At 40.9% G+C, this 21,467-nt stretch overlaps 1 protein-coding gene across 1 annotated transcript; it reads left to right on the forward strand.

Annotated features, from left to right (window-relative positions):
• The first annotated feature begins 299 nt into the window (after nt 1–299).
• Nucleotides 300–17,278, forward strand: LOC135466745 (bifunctional glutamate/proline--tRNA ligase-like). The gene is given in 13 exon segments (XM_064744406.1): nt 300–429; nt 821–893; nt 5,936–5,990; nt 6,241–6,384; nt 6,386–6,451; nt 6,732–6,884; nt 8,760–8,861; nt 9,190–9,345; nt 9,719–9,913; nt 10,381–10,554; nt 10,943–11,103; nt 14,309–14,449; nt 14,977–17,278. Coding segments are annotated over 12 exon segments (1,539 nt in total). The 5' UTR covers nt 300–429; nt 821–861; the 3' UTR covers nt 15,137–17,278.
• The last annotated feature ends 4,189 nt before the right edge of the window (nt 17,279–21,467 follow it).

The raw sequence follows: 21,467 nt of genomic DNA on the forward strand, positions 1-21,467 counted from the left end.
GAATCCGACAAATTAGCTTTTCTACCAAGCGTTGGGGATGTTATGGTCTAGTTGGATAAACATAGCTTACAACTGTATGCCCTGCCCGTGGGCATTTATTAGTACACAGCTGCCAAGCAGCCGATGTATTTTGCTAGCCAGAAATTATGCTATCAGATCCGGTAACGATTTTGTTATCTTAGGAAAGCAGAAAAAGAAGAAAAAAATGACAAGCCGACGTCATACTGTAATATCCAAGACCTGTCGGAGCTGAAGCAAGGGAGACAACTGTTGTGTTTACGCTCTATATCTGCACACGTGGAGGGAGGCGGTCGATTCGGTAAAAAAACAAAAACGTGGCGGTGTTAAGCCGGTGGGGTGTAGGTTATTGCGTGGCACTCGCCGGTTCCCGGGTGTGAAGGACTTTGTTATCTAGAGCAGAAATCTACAGTGAGTGTCTGGAGCAGGCGTGTTTACGTATAGCAAGCTTTTCAGCTTTTCAGTAAGTGTTGCATCATAAGGGGTACAAATTTACAACAACAACAACAACACATAGTTACATCTGTGTTGCAGAACGTATGTAACTTCTTATAATTTGGTCTGTCTTTACTGGATGAATGCTGACCAAGCATTGTGCCATGTCTTTGTAATATCGTAACAAGCTTAAAATTGAGTGCACATGTTTCCTCTTGCTAGTGATCATAACTAAAGCCTTAGGTTGGTATTGCACTACACAGCGTAATTTCTAGTCTGCAAATTGAGCAACATTTCATAACATTTTTGGACTATAAATTGTTTAGATTACTGAGAAATTTAACATACAAATTCGTTTCTATTTCAGATTCATTTAATTCCTTTGAAGAAATACCCAAGCATCAGATCATGGCTGACAGGGAGGTGAAAAAAGTTACCAGGTAAGCCGAAACATGAAGAATTTTGTACATATCCTTTGGTGCATGGCCACTACCAGCTAATATAATTAGGCTGCCAAGCTGTAATCTAGGAAACCTATTATTCTTGTATAAGATAAGATTATTATTATATTGTTCTTGCTACAGACTATTTTTCTTCTTCTGTGACAACCTTTTTTTTCGTTTTGCAAGAAAACTGTGTGTCACAGCTGTTAACTTTCTACACATGTTCATTACCAAATCGCTTAGGCAGGAGTGTAAAACTTTACCCACCTGTGACCCATTTTTCAGCCTTGTTGGAGAAGTATGGAATTCTAAAAAAAACTTCTCCAGAACCACTAATCCGATAGCATTAAAACTTGATAGGCATGTACAAAACTACTGGCTGGATTAGGATTGAAAATTTTATGCAAATTGGTCGAGAAATGTGGAAGCTCACTATTAGTCGATTTAGCAGATGATGACCTACGGTTGAATTTTGGAAGAGCAATATAGCAGTAAGATGTAGTTTGACCTGCTGAAGACAGCTGTTGTTTTAGTTTACTTTTCAGAAGAGTATAGAACTGATAGATTTGAACAGTTTGTGGTGGAGAAGTTGAAAGTTTTAGAAAGTGGACGCTTATAGCTATGTGTACAGACTGCATGGAAGCTGTATAACTGCATGGAGTTGTGGTTATTCTTACTAATATTTTTCTTGCTCACTGGTTTTCATAAATGCCTGAAAACCGTAACCGCCACACAGTTAGCAATACTAGTTCTCAGAGGATAGGCGTGGGAAAACTTTCCTGCACTGTTTCAAACTTTCTTTGGGGTAAATTTGCAGTTACATTGACATCTCAAAAAATCTTTAAATGTCTTCTTCTCAAGAACAGCTGAATTGATTGACATGAAATTTCATATGTTGATAGAACATGACAAGGCAAATTTAAATCGCAGAGCTCGTGCTTATATGTCAAAAACTCTGGAAGATCACTGTTGTGCATATTTGTCATGTGAGCAAATATTTTAGATATTGAAAATGAAGAATACTTAAGACTTGGTTTGTGCTGCTAATTATGAATCTGTTGTTGTTTTTCCCTATTTTTAATAGTTTTGCAACAGTTTGCAACAAAAGTTGAAAAAACTTACCGAGAATGAAAGATTAATCTGTTCTCTCTAAAAAAGGGCTATCTTTAAATTCTTGTAACGTTAATACTTTCGCAGCTGTAGCATCTGAAATTTTGGTTGTTTTCGATTTTAATCAAACATTACTTCTTAAGAACCACTTGCCTGATTGAACTGAAATTTTAATAGCAGATATGCCATGCCAAGGTCAGTCAAAATATGAAAAAATATTGGCTTACAGAAGGCTTTTTACACATAACACATGACCACAAACTTTTGAATTTTAACATTATTAGTATCCTATTTATCCTATTATTGGTAGTGATTAAGCTGCTGATTATGACTCTGCCGTAATTTTTTACCTGGCATGTATAGTTTTTTACCTGGCATGTATAGTTTTTTACCTGGCATGTATAGTTTTTTAGCTGGCATGTATAGTTTTTTACCTGGCATGTATAGTTTTTTCGCTTATTACGATTAAATTGCTGAAACTCACAATTTCCTCAATATTTGGAGGTCACTTGAGAGGAGGCTGTTGTGGCCATAAAGCTAAAAATGCTTAGTAGAAAGGGTGATGCATGTACTATTAGTGTGTTGGAAATTGTTAAGCTATGTTAATAAATACAAGACTTTTGAGGCTTCAAAAATTGTATAAAAAAGGCTGGTTTACCATATTTAGCACATTTATGAGTACATATAATGTATGTATAATCTATGTACAAATGCTCTATGTCTTAATTATATTGATGACTAGGAAGAATGTATGAACGTTGTAAGTATGCACCAACATACAGTTAGGACAAACTGCATCCAGTGGCATAGCCTTCACTACTGTCTCTGTGACTCAAATACATTGTTTTTATTACAGAATTTCCTGTCATGCAACTCTAAAATCATTCTGCCGTGAGGTACTACAAGATGTAAAATACAATTCATTTATTAGGGTCACATCATACTAAACCTGTAAATAATTTCAAACATGGCAGTGTCAGAAACAGGTTCAGAGTAAAATTGATAGAAGCTTAGGCAACTTGTGTCACTTTCCCTAAAACATAAGGGACTCTGCCCATTCCCACTGCATGCAACTTGTTTTTTTAATAATTATGACGTCACCCAAGACAATGCGTTCTTGTCGTCAAAACGGTGCTTATGCAGTTTAACATTATGAATTAGAAGAAAGTCTTACAACTTCTTTTCTTTTGCAAGGATATGAACTTTGAACATGTTGATGTGTAGAATGTGTGTTGTTACATGTCAGTGACTAAAACCAATTTCTGTAGCAGGTATGACTGATTTTATAGACAGTTGAATATAGGCGACTGGCTAAAAGAAATAGATTATAATGCTCTACAAAGTCTTCCGTTTTATTGTTCGGACATCTACAACACAATTACTTCCTATAAATAGTCAGGAGCCTCTCTAGGGACATGTGTATGTACATGTACAGGTGTATTGCCAGGGACATGTGTATGTACATATACATGTGGAATGCCAGGGACATGTGTATGTACATGTACAGGTGTATTGCCAGGGACATGTGTATGTACACGTATAGGTGGAATGCCAGGGACATGTGTATGTACATGTACAGGTGTATTGCCAGGGACATGTACATGCACATGTACAGCTGTATTGCCAGGGACATGTGTATGTACATGTACAGGTGTAATGCCAGGGACATGTGTATGTACATGTACAGGTGTATTGCCAGGGACATGTGTATGTACATGTATATGTGGAATGCCAGGGACATGTGTATCCACTTGTACAGGTGTATTGCCAGGGACATGTGTATGTACACATACATGTGGAATGCCAGGGACATGTGTATGTACATCTACAGATGTAATGCCAGGGACATGTGTATGTACATGTACAGGTGGGATGCCAGGGACATGTGTATGTACACATACATGTGGAATGCCAGGGACATGTGTATGTATACGTATTGGTGGAATGCCAGGGACATGTGTATGTACATGTACAGGTGTATTGCCAGGGACATGTGTATGTACATGTACAGGTGTAATGCCAGGGACATGTGTATGTACACATACAGGTGGAATGCCAGGGACATGTGTATGTACATGTACAGGTGTATTGCCAGGCACATCTGTATGTACATGTATGGGTGTAATGCCAGGGACATGTGTATGTACATGTACAGGTGTAATGCCAGGGACATGTGTATGTACATGTACAGGTGTAATGCCAGGGACATGTGTATGTACATGTACAGGTGTATTGCCAGGGACATGTGTATGTACATGTACAGGTGTATTGCCAGGGACATGTGTATGTACATGTACAGGTGTAATGCCAGGGACATGTGTATGTACACATACATGTGGAATGCCAGGGACATGTGTATGTACATGTACAGGTGTATTGCCAGGGACATGTGTATGTACATGTACAGGTGTAATGCCACGGACATGTGTATGTACATGTACAGGTGTATTGCCAGGGACGTGTATGTACATGTACAGGTGGATTGCCAGGGACATGTGTATGTACATGTACAGATGTAATGCCAGGGACATGTGTATGTACATGTACATGTGGAATGCCAGGGACATGTGTATGTACATGTACAGGTGTAATGCCAGGGACATGTGTATGTACATGTACAGGTGTAATGCCAGGGACATGTCTATGTACATGAACAGTTGTATTGCCAGTGACATGTGTATGTACATGTACAGGTGTAATGCCAGGGACGTGTATGTACATGTACAGGTGTATTGCCAGGGACATGTGTATGAACACGTACAGGTGGAATGCCAGGGACATGTGTATATACATGTACAGGTGTATTGCCAGGGACGTGTATGTACATGTACAGGTGGATTGCCAGGGACATGTGTATGTACATGTACAGATGTAATGCCAGGGACATGTGTATGTACACGTACATGTGGAATGCCAGGGACATGTGTATGTACATGTACAGGTGGAATGCCAGGGACATGTGTATGTACATGTACAGGTGTAATGCCAGGGACATGTCTATGTACATGAACAGTTGTATTGCCAGGGACATGTGTATGTACATGTACAGGTGTAATGCCAGGGACATGTGTATGTACATGTACAGGTGTATTGCCAGGGACATGTGTATGAACACGTACAGGTGGAATGCCAGGGACATGTGTATGTACATGTACAGGTGGAATGCCAGGGACATGTGTATGTACATATACAGGTGTAATGCCAGGGACATGTGTATGTACATCTACAGGTGTATTGCCAGGGACATGTGTATGTACATGTACAGGTGTATTGCCAGGGACACGTGTATGTACATGTACATGTGTAATGCCAGGGACATCTGTATGTACATGTACAGGTGTAATGCCAGGGACATGTGTATGTACTTGTACAGGTGGAATGCCAGAGACATGTGTATGCACACCTACAGGTGGAATGCCAGGGAAATGTGTATGTACATGTACAGGTGTATTGCCAGGGACATGTGTATGCACACATATAGGTGTAATGCCAGGGACATGTGTATGTACATGTACAGGTGTAATGCCAGGGACGTGTATGTACATGTACAGGTGTATTGCCAGGGACATGTGTATGTACATGTACAGGTGTATTGCCAGGGACGTGTATGTACATGTACAGATGTATTGCCAGAACATGTGGATATATTAGTGTACAACTTTCTCTCTTTTGAAACATACAGTGAATAAGACACACACTTGGTTGAACTTGAAGTAAAATCACATCCAGTGTTAAGCTGTAGTTATGAACTGCAGCATTTGTGCTGATTATGCTGTTAAGCTGCATTTGAAATGACTGTGTTTCTATCTTGGGTGCATTAAAGCAAAGCTTTAGGGAGTCCTCTCTTTAAGTTTAAGACCCAGGTAGAATCCTGAGTGAGTCATACAGAAGAAAAAAATCTGTGTAAATGAACTGTTATGTTTTGTCAGATTGGGTGTAGAAGCTAAGAAGGAGCCAGATACATTAGCAGAATGGTACTCACAGGTTTGTACTTCAGTATCGTTTTATGCTTTCATTTTTAGATGTAGATACTGTTAGTTAAATTAATAAGTAAATGTTTTGTCATTGATTTGAATCTAGGATGAAAAGATAACACTGGGCAGGTACAGTAATTTTTCTGAGTCTTGTCCTGTTTCCACCTGTCACAAACTTGATGCCCAGCACATAAATAAGATATTTGTCAGTATGGAATACATAAATAAATAAATTGATTGTATTGGTTTTACATTTTCAGACAATTACCAAAGCAGAGATGATAGAATACTATGATGTCAGCGGCTGTTACATTTTACGCCCATGGTCATTTGCTATATGGGAAGCCATCACAAAATTTTTCGACACAGAAATAAAGAAACTTGGAGTAGAAAATGCATATTTCCCCAATTTTTGTATCAAAACAAGCTTTGGAAAAGGAGAAAACACACATAGCTGACTTCGCTCCTGAGGTATGACAGATTGTTTTCTTTTAAGCTTTAAGAGAAACCAAAATGTATAAAGGTCAAAAAAGATTATGTATGCCCTTACTGTTTTCTCCAGACTTCCGTTTTTGACATTCAAAACTTGAAACATTGTATGGATTGTTATGAATTTGCAGTCAGTGTTGTGTGAAGTAAAATAAAACGAATATGCACAGAATTAGAATTTGTTTGAATGATAATTCAGTCTGATGTTATATCTCATGTGTGACCTTCACTGCCATGTACATTTAATACCCATCTTGTTCAGGTTGCCTGGGTTACAAAATCTGGCCAGTCAGAACTTTCCGAGCCCATTGCTGTCCGTCCAACCAGTGAGACTGTCATGTACCCAGCGTATGCTAAATGGATTCAGTCTCACAGGGACCTGCCCCTAAAACTGAATCAGTGGTGTAATGTTGTGGTGAGTACTGTTATTGGGAAGGCTGCATTTCACAGTTTGGGCCTTGTTCACAACCGTGTCTGTGCGGATATTTACTAAATCGCAAAGTCAAGAAACTTTTTAGATTACTTTAAAAAAGATAGTTTGTAACATATTACCATGGGTATTTTAAGAAAAATATTGTAGTGTATGTACATTCAGGTATAGATGTCATTAAATTAGATAAACAGGGCTTTGTAATACAAACCATGTGGATTTTATCTGACACGTGCAGGTCTGAGACATGTGAGGCTCTGGAGTCATTTCCAGATGCTAGACCTAAACATATTTGTTCTTTGTCATAATAAATGTCTGAAGTAAAGAGAAGGATTGACAAATTCTCATGTGTATTTATCTACTAATCACTCTAAAGGTAAGCTCAAAAGATACGAATGATACAGGGTATGACAGTGTATTGGTAAAGACATTAACAGGTACCTCAACACCCGTGGAAACCTCACTCAGTTCATTCCGACCGCAATTAAACTGAAGCATCTTGACAAACTCTTTAGTCACACGTTGGTGAGACAAAATATGCAAAGTGTATATGCAATGTAGGTATATGGATTGCAAAAATCAAGACTGCATGCAGAACAACTGCTACAGGTACTGGCTTTAGAAATTATTCCCAGATAACAAACTCACAACAAAAACCTGATTAAAATATTTTCGGCAGACCTTCAGGTACATATATTGTTGAATGAACGATTACCTACCGGGAAAACACTCTTGAACCAGGCTTTATTTTTAATGTGGCAATAAAACCTTTAGTTCACTGGAAGCAGGGCTCCAATGCCTAATTTGAATTGGTCAGTCACCCCCGCAGTGAATGGAACAGTCTCCAAGTGCCTAGCTCACAGTCTCAGTTGAGTCCATCTAGTAAATCACTAGGGGTTACAAACACTTTGACGCTGACTTTTTTATATACAGATTTCTGTCCAAAATTTCCCCCTCCTACTGCACTTGTCGTTGACAAAGTATTTTAGTATTTTCCTTGCAGTAAATTGAAACAAAAACCACCCCAGGTAAAGTGATTTTTATTAGACTACATCTACTTTTGGCTGCCACCCCGCAACTTTCAGGTAACCCACACTGCATCAAGTTGTGATAAAAATACACTCAAAAGTGAAAGAACTTGTGCTTATTCACTAGCCACTTCACATAGTCATCGAAGAGTCTGAATGTTGAATTTGTCAAGTGCAGGAGTTTTAGGCATGCGGCAATGATGTGGGCTGAAATGCCGGTAATTACAAACATGTGCTTAGTTCATCTACATGGGCTCTGAGTCTCTTGACATTCAAGGCAACGCCAAGTCCATCACTGCCTCTTGCAACTGTTCAATGGTACCAAAAGTGAACCTTTAAAAAGCTGGCTGTCTGTCTCATCTCTCCTCGTTTTGCCAAGCTGGCGAGGCTCACTAAGGTGTGACGAAAGCATGGACAGCTGTCACTGATCGACCACTGGTAATCCCCTATTCCCCACAGAGAGTGTACGACTTAAGACAACATCCCTCACAAGGCATTGTGGTATACATTATCTGAAATTATTGAGAAGGTACAGTATGATTGCGAATTTATTGGCACAAATATTTATGTATAATAAAGATTTGTTGTTTGAAAATCCTTTTTATTTTGAAAATCTGTCTTCATCAACTATTTTAAGTAGGCATGACCCTGTCTATTTTTGAAAAGTAGTTTGTAAGGAGGCATTTATATTTTTTTTAGGTTCGTCGAAGTTTGAATGTAAAAAGTTAACCAATCAGGAAAAAAGGTATGGAATTAAAAAATAAATAAAAGTTGTCCTTTGGTAACATTGAGGAAAATCAACAATTCCATGCTGGCATATTGTCTCTTTCAGAGATGGGAGTTTAAGCATCCCACCCCATTCCTGCGTACCAGGGAGTTTCTGTGGCAGGAAGGTCACAGTGCGTTTGCTACACGTGATGAGGCCGTGGCAGAGGTAATGTCATGCCCTGTTACCTTATAGTAGTCTTGACTTGATCTTGTGTCAGATATTACTTTAGCACTAATTTTCATCTTTGCCTTGACAGATTGCATCTTCTCTTTGTGATAAGATGAAGATTTCAATATCGGTTACAAATTAACAATTTTGAATAACATTAAGATTTTTTTTAAGCCAGGTGTTCAGTGGGCAGAAGTGTGCAAAATCACAATGTTTGTGTTCAACACACATAACTGCCTGCAATCATTTGGGTAAAAATTTTTGGGTATGGTGTTAAACGAAGTTTGATTGAATGAGTAAGAGTTTGTTGTTGTTGTTGCCTTAGGTGTTCGCAATCCTGGAACTGTATGCACGCATCTACGAAGAGTTGTTAGCCATTCCAGTTGTCCGAGGAAAGAAAACAGAAAAGGAGAAGTTTGCTGGAGGGGATTTTACTACCACTGTGGAGGCTTACATATCAGCTAATGGGAGAGCCATTCAGGCAAGTTAAGGGAGAAGCATTGCCCTATGTTATGGCACTAAGGAGAAAATAGCTAGGCATTTACATATTAGGCAGTTGTTTTCACAAGTTACAAAAGGATAGAATAATATATGTCAGGAAACTATATGTTAAACAGAGTTTGCTTCCCTTTGTATTATATTATGTGAAAAGAGCTTACAAGGCAACTTCTTTAGCCCATTATATAGACTTTAAAGGATCAAATCGATTTATGACATTCGTTCTCCCAGGCTCTGCAGGGCTTTGTCCCACCGCAATGCTGGCCGCAGTCGAATAAGTGTAATGTAGTACACATGGTAAAAAAAAAAAAAACACACCTAGTAAAACATAACGACATAAGTAAACCAAATTTCAGGGTGCCACATCCCATCACCTGGGTCAGAACTTCTCTAAGATGTTTGAGATTGTGTATGAAGACCCAGACTCCCAGGAGAAGCAGTTTGTCTTCCAGAACTCGTGGGGGGTCACTACACGCACCATCGGGGTCGTCATCATGGTACACGGGGACAACAAAGGCCTTGTGCTGCCCCCTAGGGTGGCGTGTGTTCAGGTGAGGAAGTTTCTGTGGTTAAAGATCGACGGGCTCCATAGACAGATGTTGGGAATCCTTGATTGCTAAGTCAGTGAGGAACACTTCTTGTCTGAAGAAGCCAGTGTAAAAACTCCTTATTGTCTGCTATTCCTGCACAATGCTTTGTGAATTACCTCTTTGTTTTATAAGAACAGCAGTCACTGGTACAGTTTCTGTGGCTATTATAACTTGTCCCAGAGGAAGTGCCTACACTCATTCATAACATGAAATCTGTAGCTTGGTATACTGCACTTGTACACCATTTATGGATTTATTTATTTCATGGCAGTCTTTGAATTGTATTCCTGGTTCATCTCAGATCTAATTGTTTCAGGATTTTCTCGAGGCCATGAGCCAAGACTACTTTTCAGAAATAGAGTGTGTTCACTATTAAGCTGATATTACTCCATTACACAGTTACAGTTACTCTGTCTGTTACTCTCCAGGCTGTGATTGTTCCCTGTGGAGTTACTGCCAGTCTAGCTGAGGATAAGAAAACTGAATTGATGAAGAAATGTACTGAATTAAAGGAGAGTCTGACCAAGGCTGGGGTCAAAGTTCGTGCTGATCTGCGTGACAATTACTCACCTGGTTGGAAATTTAACCACTGGGAACTTAAGGTGAGATTTATTGCATTTTCTCATTAGTGCCAGGAAAAGCAGCAGTACTTGTGACCTTGACATCTTCTGTAAGCCTTTCTCACATGTAAGGTCTGTATAAGCATCCAGAAGAGATATTTCATGATTTTAGTTTTCTCCACCCAGAATCCAGATCATTTTGACCTGATTTAAGTGAAAATTTGTTAATTACAGCATTATATTCTTGTCAAATAAATTAGTAAATTCATGACTTTGACGAGTGCATAATGTTTTCATTATCTGATAGTTCTCACTATCTAATAGTGGAATAAATTGTCCTTTTGTGCATATTGTAACATCATAGGGGATTGTCAAATTAAAGTGAATGTTTCATTTGTTTTTTTTTTTTTTTTTTTTTTTTTGCTTCCAGGGTGTTCCTTTAAGAATTGAGCTGGGTCCAAGAGATGTGAAGCAGAACCAGGTAGTAGTCGTCCGTCGTGATACTGCAGACAAGAAAACAGTCAGTCAGGAAGGAATAGGGAAAACGATCATGGATTTATTGGACACGATACAAAAGGATTTGTATGCAAAGTTAGTCCTCACGTTTTGGTTGTGTTATTCATGAAATCAAAGTGCAGATTTGGAATAGCTGCGTCTTACATTCACACAGATTGCTAAGTTAATGGTCCTTGTTAAAGGATAAGATGTCAAAACTATGAATGATTAGTGGACTGACACACCAGCAGACAGGCAGACCAGCAGACTGACTGACCAGCAAACTGACAGACCAGCAGACTGACTGACCAGCAGACCAGCAGACAGACAGACCAGCAGACGAACTGACCAGCAGATGGACTGACCAGCAGATCAGCAGACGGACAGACCAGCAGACAGACAGACAGACTAGCAGGCTGACTGACCAGCAGACAGACAGACCAGCAGACAAACACACAGACCAGCAGACTGACAGACCAGCAAACTGACAGACCAGCAGACAGACAGACCAGCAGACAGACAGGCCAGCAGACTGACTGACCAGCAGACCAGCAGACTGACTGACCAGCAGACCAGCAGACTGACAGACCAGCAGACAGACTGACCAGCAGACAGACAGACCAGCAGACTGACTGACCAGCAGACAGACAGACCAGCAGACAGACAGACCAGCAGACTGACTGACCAGCAGACTGACTGACCAGCAGACAGACAGACCAGCAGACAGACTAGCAGGCAAACAGACCAGCAGACTGAATGACCAGCAGACTGACAGACCAGCAGACAGACAGACCAGCAGACTGACTGACCAACAGGCTGACAGACCAGCAGACAGACAGACCAGCAGACTGACTGACCAGCAGACTGACTGACCAGCAGACTGACTGACCAGCAGGCTGACTGACCAGCAGGCTGACAGACCAGCAGACAGACAGACAGACCAGCAGACAGACAGACAGACCAGCAGACAGGCAGACCAGCAGACTGACTGACCAGCAGACTGGCTGACCTGCAGACCAGCAGACAGACAGACCAGCAAACTGACTGACCTGCAGACCGATAGACCAGCAGACCAATAGACCAGCAGACAGACAGACCAGCAGACCGATAGACCAGCAGATCGATAGACCAGCAGACCGACAGACCAGCAGACCGATAGACCAGCAGACCGACTGACTTGCAGACCGATAGACCAGCAGACTGACAGACCATCAGACCGATAGACCAGTAGACCAGCAGACAGACCGACAGACCAGCAGACAGACCGACACACCAGCAGACAGACCGACATAGCAGCAGACAGACCAACACACCAGCAGACAGACAGACAGACCAGCAGACAGAGCGACAGACCAGCAGACAGACCGACACACCAGCCGATAGAATGACAGACCAGCAGACAGACCGACAGACCAGCAGACTGAGAGACCAACAGACAGACTAGCAGGCAGACAGACCAGTAGACTGACAGACCAGCAGACAGACAGACCAGCAGACTGACTGACCAACAGACTGACAGACCAGCAGACAGACAGACCAGCAGACTGACTGACCAGCAGACAGACCAGCAGACTGACTGACCAGCAGACTGACTGACCAGCAGACTGACTGACCAGCAGACAGACAGACCAGCAGACTGACTGACCAGCAGACAGACCGACACACCAGCAGACAGACCGACACACCAGCCGACAGAATGACAGACCAGCAGACAGACCGACAGACCAGCAGACTGACTGACACACCAGCCGACAGAATGACAGACCAGCAGACAGACCGACAGACCAGCAGACTGAGAGACCAACAGACAGACTAGCAGGCAGACAGACTAGCAGGCAGACAGACCAGCAGACTGAATGACCAGCAGACCAGCAGACAGACAGACCAGCAGACAGACAGACCAGCAGACAGACAGACCAGCAGACTGACTGACCAGCAGACAGACCGACACACCAGCAGACAGACCGACACACCAGCCGACAGAATGACACACCAGCAGACAGACCAGCAGACTGACTGACCAGCAGACTGAGAGACCAACAGACAGACTAGCAGACAGACAGACCAGCAGACTGAATGACCAGCAGACTGACAGACCATCAGACCGATAGACCAGTAGACCAGCAGACAGACCGATAGACCAGCAGACTGACAGACCATCAGACCGACAGACCAGCAGACAGACCAACACACCAGCAGACAGACCGACATACCAGCAGACAGACCAACACACCAGCAGACAGACAGACCAGCAGACAGAGCGACACACCAGCAGACAGACTGACAGACCAGCATACCGATAGACCAGCAGACTGACAGACCATCAGGCCGATAGACCAGTAGACCAGCAGACAGACCGACAGACCAGCAGACAGACCGACACACCAGCAGACAGACCGACACACCAGCAGACAGACCAACACACCAGCAGACAGACTGACAGACAGACCAGCAGACAGAGCGACAGACCAGCAGACAGACTGACACACCAGCCGACAGAATGGCAGACCAGTAGACAGACCGACAGACCAGCAGACCAGCAGACAGACCGACAAACCAGCAGACAGACCAACACACCAGCAGACAGACCGACATACCAGCAGACAGACCAACACACCAGCAGACAGACAGACCAGCAGACAGAGCGACAGACCAGCAGACAGACCGACACACCAGCCGACAGAATGGCAGACCAGCAAACAGACCGACAGACCAGCAGACCAGCAGACAGACCGACAAACCAGCAGACAGACCAACACACCAGCAGATCGACACACCAGCAGACCGACACACCAGCGGACTGTCTGGCCGTCTGTACCATATTGTGAAATTTTATAAAAGGCTTGTAAACACACTATCTCTAGAAAGGTTTAGCCCAAATTCACTAAACTTAAACCATTGCTCATTGGGGTCATTTAAGTTAAATTATATAAGTATAAAACGCTTGTAAGGACGCTATTTACAACTGTTTAGCCCAAATTCACCCACACTTACACCTTGCCACGAGGAAGAACCGTATTGATTTTTCGCGACCTCAACCTTTTTCTTCGAGGTCGTAGGGGTCATTTACGTTAAATTTTATACAAGGGGCTGCAACATCAGTCTGAAACAAACCAAAGCATTTTTATCTTAAAAAGGTACATGTATTCCCCTGCTTCATGTTTCACAACTTTCTAAATGCCACTCAAAGAAGACATACACATTAGAAACCACTGCTAAATTGGATCTATTCATTACATTTTACATGTGCTCAAGGCTGAGGGATTTTAAGTGTATTGCACAGTACTTTTTTTATTTCCAGGGCCAAAAAGGAGCTAGACAGTAATTTAAGTACCACAGAGGACTGGCCTGATTTCATTAAAAAACTGGACAATCAAAAGTTGATTCAGGCTCCATTTTGTGGTGTGATCCACTGTGAAGATAACATTAAGAAAGACAGTGCTAGCGTAAGTGCTGCATTACCTTCTAATATTTGCGTACATTGAATTGATGTAGCTTCCTGCAAGTGAGGTTATACGCTCAACCGCCTCTACATGTCAACTTATATCTGTCTCTAGTCTACAGGTATCTCAAAACATTTTGAAAACAATGTGGAAGGCAGACTGATTAGCTAATGAAATGTAACATTTGTATCATTTATATTAATGTTGTTTCACTGCAGTCAGGCCAAAGGGTATGATTTGATTTTATTGGTCTTTTACTCCCGTACTCAAGAATATTTCACTTTTATGACGACGGCCGGCATCATGGTGGGAGGGAAACCGGGCAGAGACCGAGGAATACCCACGACCATCCGCAGGTTGCTGACAGAGGTTCCCATGTACGGCCGGAGAGGAAGCCAGCATGAGCTGGACTTGAACTCAACATTTATACCATTGTATGTTAGTTTTGTTTAACTGCAGTCAGGTTAGGGCTTAATATGAATGTGTGACATTTATGGCATTGTATATATAAATGTTGTTTTCACTATAGAGATGCTGTAGTTGAGGAAGGAGCACCAGCCATGGGGGCCAAAGGGTTGTGCATTCCATTCCAGCAGCCACAGGAACTCAAGCCTGGAACAAAGTGCATCCATCCAAAGTGTTCCAAGGAGGCCAAGTTCTACACTATGTTTGGGAGGAGTTATTAAATATCACATAGCAACCACCTGACCTCAGAAAATATTCTCATTGGCTCATAATATCATCTGATTAATTGAATCTTGATGGCTTTTGTCACGTGACTACTGTATATAAATAGTTGAGCAGTGTGTATTCTTCTAGAGAGTCACATGTTGAGTACTATAATGGATATGTGCATTTAGTATGAATGGCATTTTGTTGTCATCTTGGAAATCGGAAGTAACTTGTCTGGTTGAGGAATCAAAAATAGTGAGTCAAAAATCAGAGATGCTGAGTTAATTTTTACCATTGAATGTTGTTTGGCAGAATGAAGCAGCCTGTGTAATAGAAACTGACCAATTATCAGAACACAATTCACTTGACTGAACTGGTCAGCGGGCAGAACAATGGTGTTACTGAGGTTACCTAGACAACGATGCTCAAAGTGCACCCGTAGTCAGTCAGTAATTACGGAGATGTTGATACAAGAAATAAGTCAAAGCCATACCTGTACATTTTATACATTAGTGGAACAAAGTATTTGTCATAAATATTTATGTGTTGAAAACTAAGGATTTGTATTCTTATATTTAGAACAGAGAGAATATTATTTATAGCAATGTGTTAAATGTAATGGTGCTGCAATCACTGGTGATCGTAGTGATAATTAAATTAAATTTAAGTCAGGTCTTTGTCTGTTGCTGGGAGGAGTGAAATTTCATAAACTGATGATATTTGTGGAGTTTTTTTTCTTTTTGTCTTGGAATAATTTAATGACACACTCCAAATGGTGAGGATAAACAAAAATCAGCCCAAATAAAATTACAAAAATTCATGATTTATGAGATGCAACACAACCTTTCTTCATTCCCTGAAAAAGTATAAAAGTAGAAAATCCCATAGAAATTTGTGTGAAACTATTTGAGAAACAAAGCAACAGTTATCAGTGTGCTGCGGGCTGTGATAAATATATCTGTCATTATGCAATGTAGTGACATTACAGACCACTACGCACTATAGTGACATTACAGACCACTACGCAATATAGTGACATTACAGACCACTCAGTTGAACTGCTATAATATAGACTCATTAACTAGCTTTCAGGTATATCATCTTGTTTACATCTAAATTGTTTACATTTTTAATCATGAACTCTTGTAGCACATTTTGTTGGGAAAAACAAATATGGCAGTTTGAATCAAGTTCATATTTTAAAATGTGTGTTTCAGAGATTGGTGATATAAATATTTTCAGCAGAATTTTTGCAATTTTTTTTTAAATCAAACAGTTTATTTTCTGATATGTATTTATTTTGTGTGATTATATGTGATATCAGTTGTCAGATGCGTTCATTTTTGTGGTGTCAGACTCCCAGCTTATTCGTGTACAGCAGGGAGAAAAATGGTTATTCATTTGTATTAAACTAATGTGTAAACTGCAGCTCATCTCAGTGTAACTGGCCTTTAATGGCCTTTTGCCAAATTTTGATTCAGCTCTGTGAACTACATTATTTTTTCTACATTAATTAATTTAGCCCTGTGATGTTTTTCTGCACACTTTTACTCTATTAGTATATTGTTCCTTCTACACACTTTACTGTATATTGTTTGTTCTGCACACTTTAATGTATAGCGTTCGTTCTACACACTTTACTGTATAGCGTTCGTTCTTCACATTTTACTGTTCATATAGATCTGCCTCTGCTACTGCGTTTTCTACAGCAGTTTTTGTGAAGCGGATTTGAAGCATTACACAGAGAATCTTCAGGTGACTCTGGCAGCTGCATTTTGTTTATTCTAGACTTTCCCTTTCACAAGGTGTTTATTTCTGTTCTTGTCATATTGTTGTACTGATGTCATACCTTTAACAGTATCTTCAGTAATAATTAATTTTCAAAAAGATCTTAGAGCTTGTAAAGAAAATGGTAATTGACGTAAGGCCATGTGTTTCGCAATTCCCAGACACAGGGTTAAAAACCAGACCTTCTCCACCCCTTCTGTTAAAAAGCCATGCAGCCATCCAGTTATGTTTTTTTATTTGGCTATTGAGGGAGATTTTATCTTCATCTGTAAAGTCAACAGAGACAAGTTGTCCATCTTCCTACATGAGCTATGCAGATCGATGTGATGTTGTCATATTGCATAATATATTGTTCCAACACCTTGTCACAAAGGAAAGAGTTGTTTGACTTGATTTACTAATATGCTTCAGAGGGGAAAACTGTTTACATGTAACACGCTGTCTGAGGCTTTAAAAGGTCTATTCCAAAGATTTTTCGCAAAAAATTTATGTGCTAATCCAATGGTGAAGTCTCAAAGTAAATTTACAGCTCAAAGGGAAGTACCAAAATCAATACACAGCTCAAAGGGAAGTACCAAAATCAATACACAGCTCAAAGGGAAGTCCCAAAATCAATACACAGCTCAAAGGGAAGTACCAAAATCAATACACAGCTCAAAGGAAGTACCAAAATCAATACACAGCTCAAAGGGAAGTTCCAAAAATCAATACACAGCTCAAAGGGAAGTTCCAAAATCAATACACAGCTCAAAGGGAAGTACCAAAATCAATACACAGCTCAAAGGGAAGTTCCAAAATCAATACACAGCTCAAAGGGAAGTTCCAAAAGTGAATTTCATGCCTATGTGAGTATGTTTGTCTCTTGCTGTTTTAGGCCAAGCTTGAGCTGAGCTAGAATGCTGGAAATGTTTTCACTACATTATGTTTTCCTAACCTCCTGTTTCAATGAACAAGTGCATTTCACATGTTCTGTTCACATCCCAGCAGGGTCAGAAAGCTCCCTTTGCGTTACATGCAACGTTACCATGACAGTCAGTACTGTATGCTTTGGCACCATATCACCATGGCAATGCCCTGTTTGTAATGCTAAGAGATCTTCGTGAAAGTGGACCTTGGAGCATATTCCACAAGCCATTTTTCAGCAAGGTCAGATTTTGAAACAGGACCTAAACATGACCAATGGAGTTAAAATATTGACCACTTCTGCTCGTTAAATTTGCGGTGCTCATCCTATTATGACATGTAGCAGGAAAAAGGCCACCACACGGCAAAGGCGCTAACCAAACGTGTCCCTATTAAAAGGGAAATAACTCCGGGATGCACATAAATATTGCATAATTGTGTGGTAACTACTGACGCCCTGTCACCTTGGTGCAGGCGAGCTAAAATGTCTTTGTTGAACACCATGTACTTTTATTCAGTCAACAAAAAAAAAAGCACAAGACAAAATATTTCAGATAGAAAGAGCGATTTATTATTCTCAACTACACACAGTTGAACAATAACGTGAGTAACAAAATCACCGGGGTGACAAAACAAAACATCAATAAAACAGTAAGCAATAAATAAGCAGCTGGCGAAGCTGTGTTGATTTTTAAAATCAGTTTGCACATTAAGCACTAATTACATGTTTAATAACTTTGCTTTAGACACGACTATCTTGTGTTCACTTAATGTATTTTCATCTCCTCAGATGTTTTGTGTTTTGTAAAAGTAGATACAATTGCAACCATGTATTGGCAATTTTAAAAGTAAAACGACCAGAATTGGAAAATTTAGCTCAATCACAGATTACCTGTAGTTTTGAGGTCTAAAATAGTGCAATTCACAACTGGTAATACCAACATCAACCCAATTGAACAACATCTCTTAACATGAACTGGTATATACATTTTAATAGCTGATTCACAGACTTCTAAACATTAAATTCCAACAATACTAGTATTTAGGATCCATTAAAATTTAAGTCCTGGTTTAAATTAACGTAATCCATGAAGATATTTAACAATTTTAGAATTCATGCAACTGGAATACATTTTGTCGGAAATTTTCATGACTTAAAGGGCCTCCCTTTCCCAATTCTCCATCAATATCAACATACAGGGTACATGTGTGTTGCTCTAGTTGTAATAAGTTTAGGGCGTCAATTTTATAACATAAATGTGTACATAGTATGTAACATAACAGTGTAATTCAGTGAAGAGAAGTATCAGGTACGTTTACAATGTTCACACACCAGAAGACCTACTTGTGATTGTATCAGGCAAGAAATCATAGTCTACAACCATGATCATCTTTCTACAACCATCACCCCACATCTACCGCCAAGATTATACTTCTCAAAGCAAGATCACCTTTCTAAAGCAAGATCACCTTTCTAAAGCAAGATCCTGCTTTTACAACCAAGATCCTGCTTCTACAACCATAATTCTGCTTCCATCAGTCAATCCTGCTTCTATAACCAAGACCCTCAATCCATATCCCAAGATCCTGGTTCTACAACCAAGATCCTGCTTCCATATCTCAAACCCTGTTTCTTCAAACCAAGATTCTGTTTCTACAACCAAGATCCTACCTTCACATCAAACATCCTATTTCTTCAACCAAGATCCTGCTTCCACATCTATGATCCTGCTTCTACAACCCAGACCTGCTTCTAAAAGCAAAATCATTTATAATGTTGTCACTGTTAACCAGCACTTATCACACTATTGCTGTCCTGAACTAGAATCACCTTGTGCAGTCCTGATCAGCCATGTACAAACAAAACCACTGTCATGTAGAACCAGAATCACCTTGTGCAGTCCTCATCAGCCATGTACAAACAAAACCACCTTCATGTAGAGCCAGAATCACCTTGCTCAGTCCTGATCAGCCACGTACAAACAAAACCACCCTCATGTAGAACCAGAATCACCTTGGTCAGTCCTGATCAGCCATGTACAAACAAAACCACCCTCATGTAGAGCCAGAATCACCTTGTACAGTCCTGATCAGCCATGTACAAACAAAACCACCCTCATGTAGAACCAGAATCACCTTGTGCAGTCCTGATCAGCCATGTACAAACAAAACTGCCTTCATGTAGAGCCAGAATCACCTTGTACAGCCCTGATCAGCCATGTACAAACAAAACCACCTTCATGTAGAACCACAATCACCTTGCTCAGTCCTGATCAGCCATTTACAAACAAAACCACCCTCATGTAGAACCAGAATCACCTTGTGCAGTCCTGATCAGCCATGTACAAACAAAACTGCCTTCATGTAGAGCCAGAATCACCTTGTACAGCCCTGATCAGCCATGTACAAACAAAACCACCTTCATGTAGAACCACAATCACCTTGCTCAGTCCTGATCAGCCATTTACAAACAAAACCACCTTCATGTAGAACCAGAATCACCTTGCTCAGTCCTGATCAGCCATGTACAAACAAAACTGCCTTCATGTAGAGCCAGAATCACCTTGTGCAGTCCTGATCAGCCATGTACAAACAAAACCACCCTCATGTAGAGCCAGAATCACCTTGTACAGTCCTCATCAGCCATGTACAAACAAAACCACCTTCATGTAGAACCAGAATCACCTTGTGCAGTCCTGATCAGCCATGTACAAACAAAACCACCCTCATGTAGAGCCAGAATCACCTTGTACAGTCCTGATCAGCCATGTACAAACAAAACTGCCTTCATGTAGAACCAGAATCACCTTGTGCAGTCCTGATCAGCCATGTACAAACAAAACCACCTTCATGTAGAACCAGAATCACCTTGTGCAGTCCTCATCAGCCATGTACAAACAAAACCACTGTCATGTAGAACCAGAACCACCTTGCTCAGTCCTGATCAGCCATGTACAAACAAAACCACCTTCATGTAGAACCAGAATCACCTTGTGCAGTCCTGATCAGCCATGTACAAACAAAACCACCCTCATGTAGAACCACAATCACCTTGCTCAGTCCTCATCAGCCATGTACAAACAAAACTGCCTTCATGTAGAGCCAGAATCACCTTGTGCAGTCCTCATCAGCCATGTACAAACAAAACCACCCTCATGTAGAACCAGAATCACCTTGGTCAGTCCTGATCAGCCATGTACAAACAAAACCACCTTCATGTAGAACCAGAATCACTTTGTGCAGTCCTGATCAGCCATGTACAAACAAAACCACCTTCATGTAGAACCAGAACCACCTTGTGCAGTCCTGATCAGCCATGTACAAACAAAACCACCCTCATGTAGAACCAGAATCACCTTGTGCAGTCCTGATCAGCCATGTACAAACAAAACCACCCTCATGTAGAGCCAGAATCACCTTGTGCAGTCCTGATCAGCCATGTACAAACAAAACCACCCTCATGTAGAGCCAGAATCACCTTGTGCAGTCCTGATCAGCCATGTACAAACAAAACCACCCTCATGTAGAGCCAGAATCACCTTGTGCAGTCCTGATCAGCCATGTACAAACAAAACCACCCTCATGTAGAACCAGAATCACCTTGTGCAGTCCTGATCAGCCATGTACAAACAAAACCACCTTCATGTAGAGCCA

Source organism: Liolophura sinensis, chromosome 6, assembly GCF_032854445.1.
Source record: "Liolophura sinensis isolate JHLJ2023 chromosome 6, CUHK_Ljap_v2, whole genome shotgun sequence".
In the NCBI taxonomy this organism is placed as follows: domain Eukaryota; kingdom Metazoa; phylum Mollusca; class Polyplacophora; order Chitonida; family Chitonidae; genus Liolophura; species Liolophura sinensis.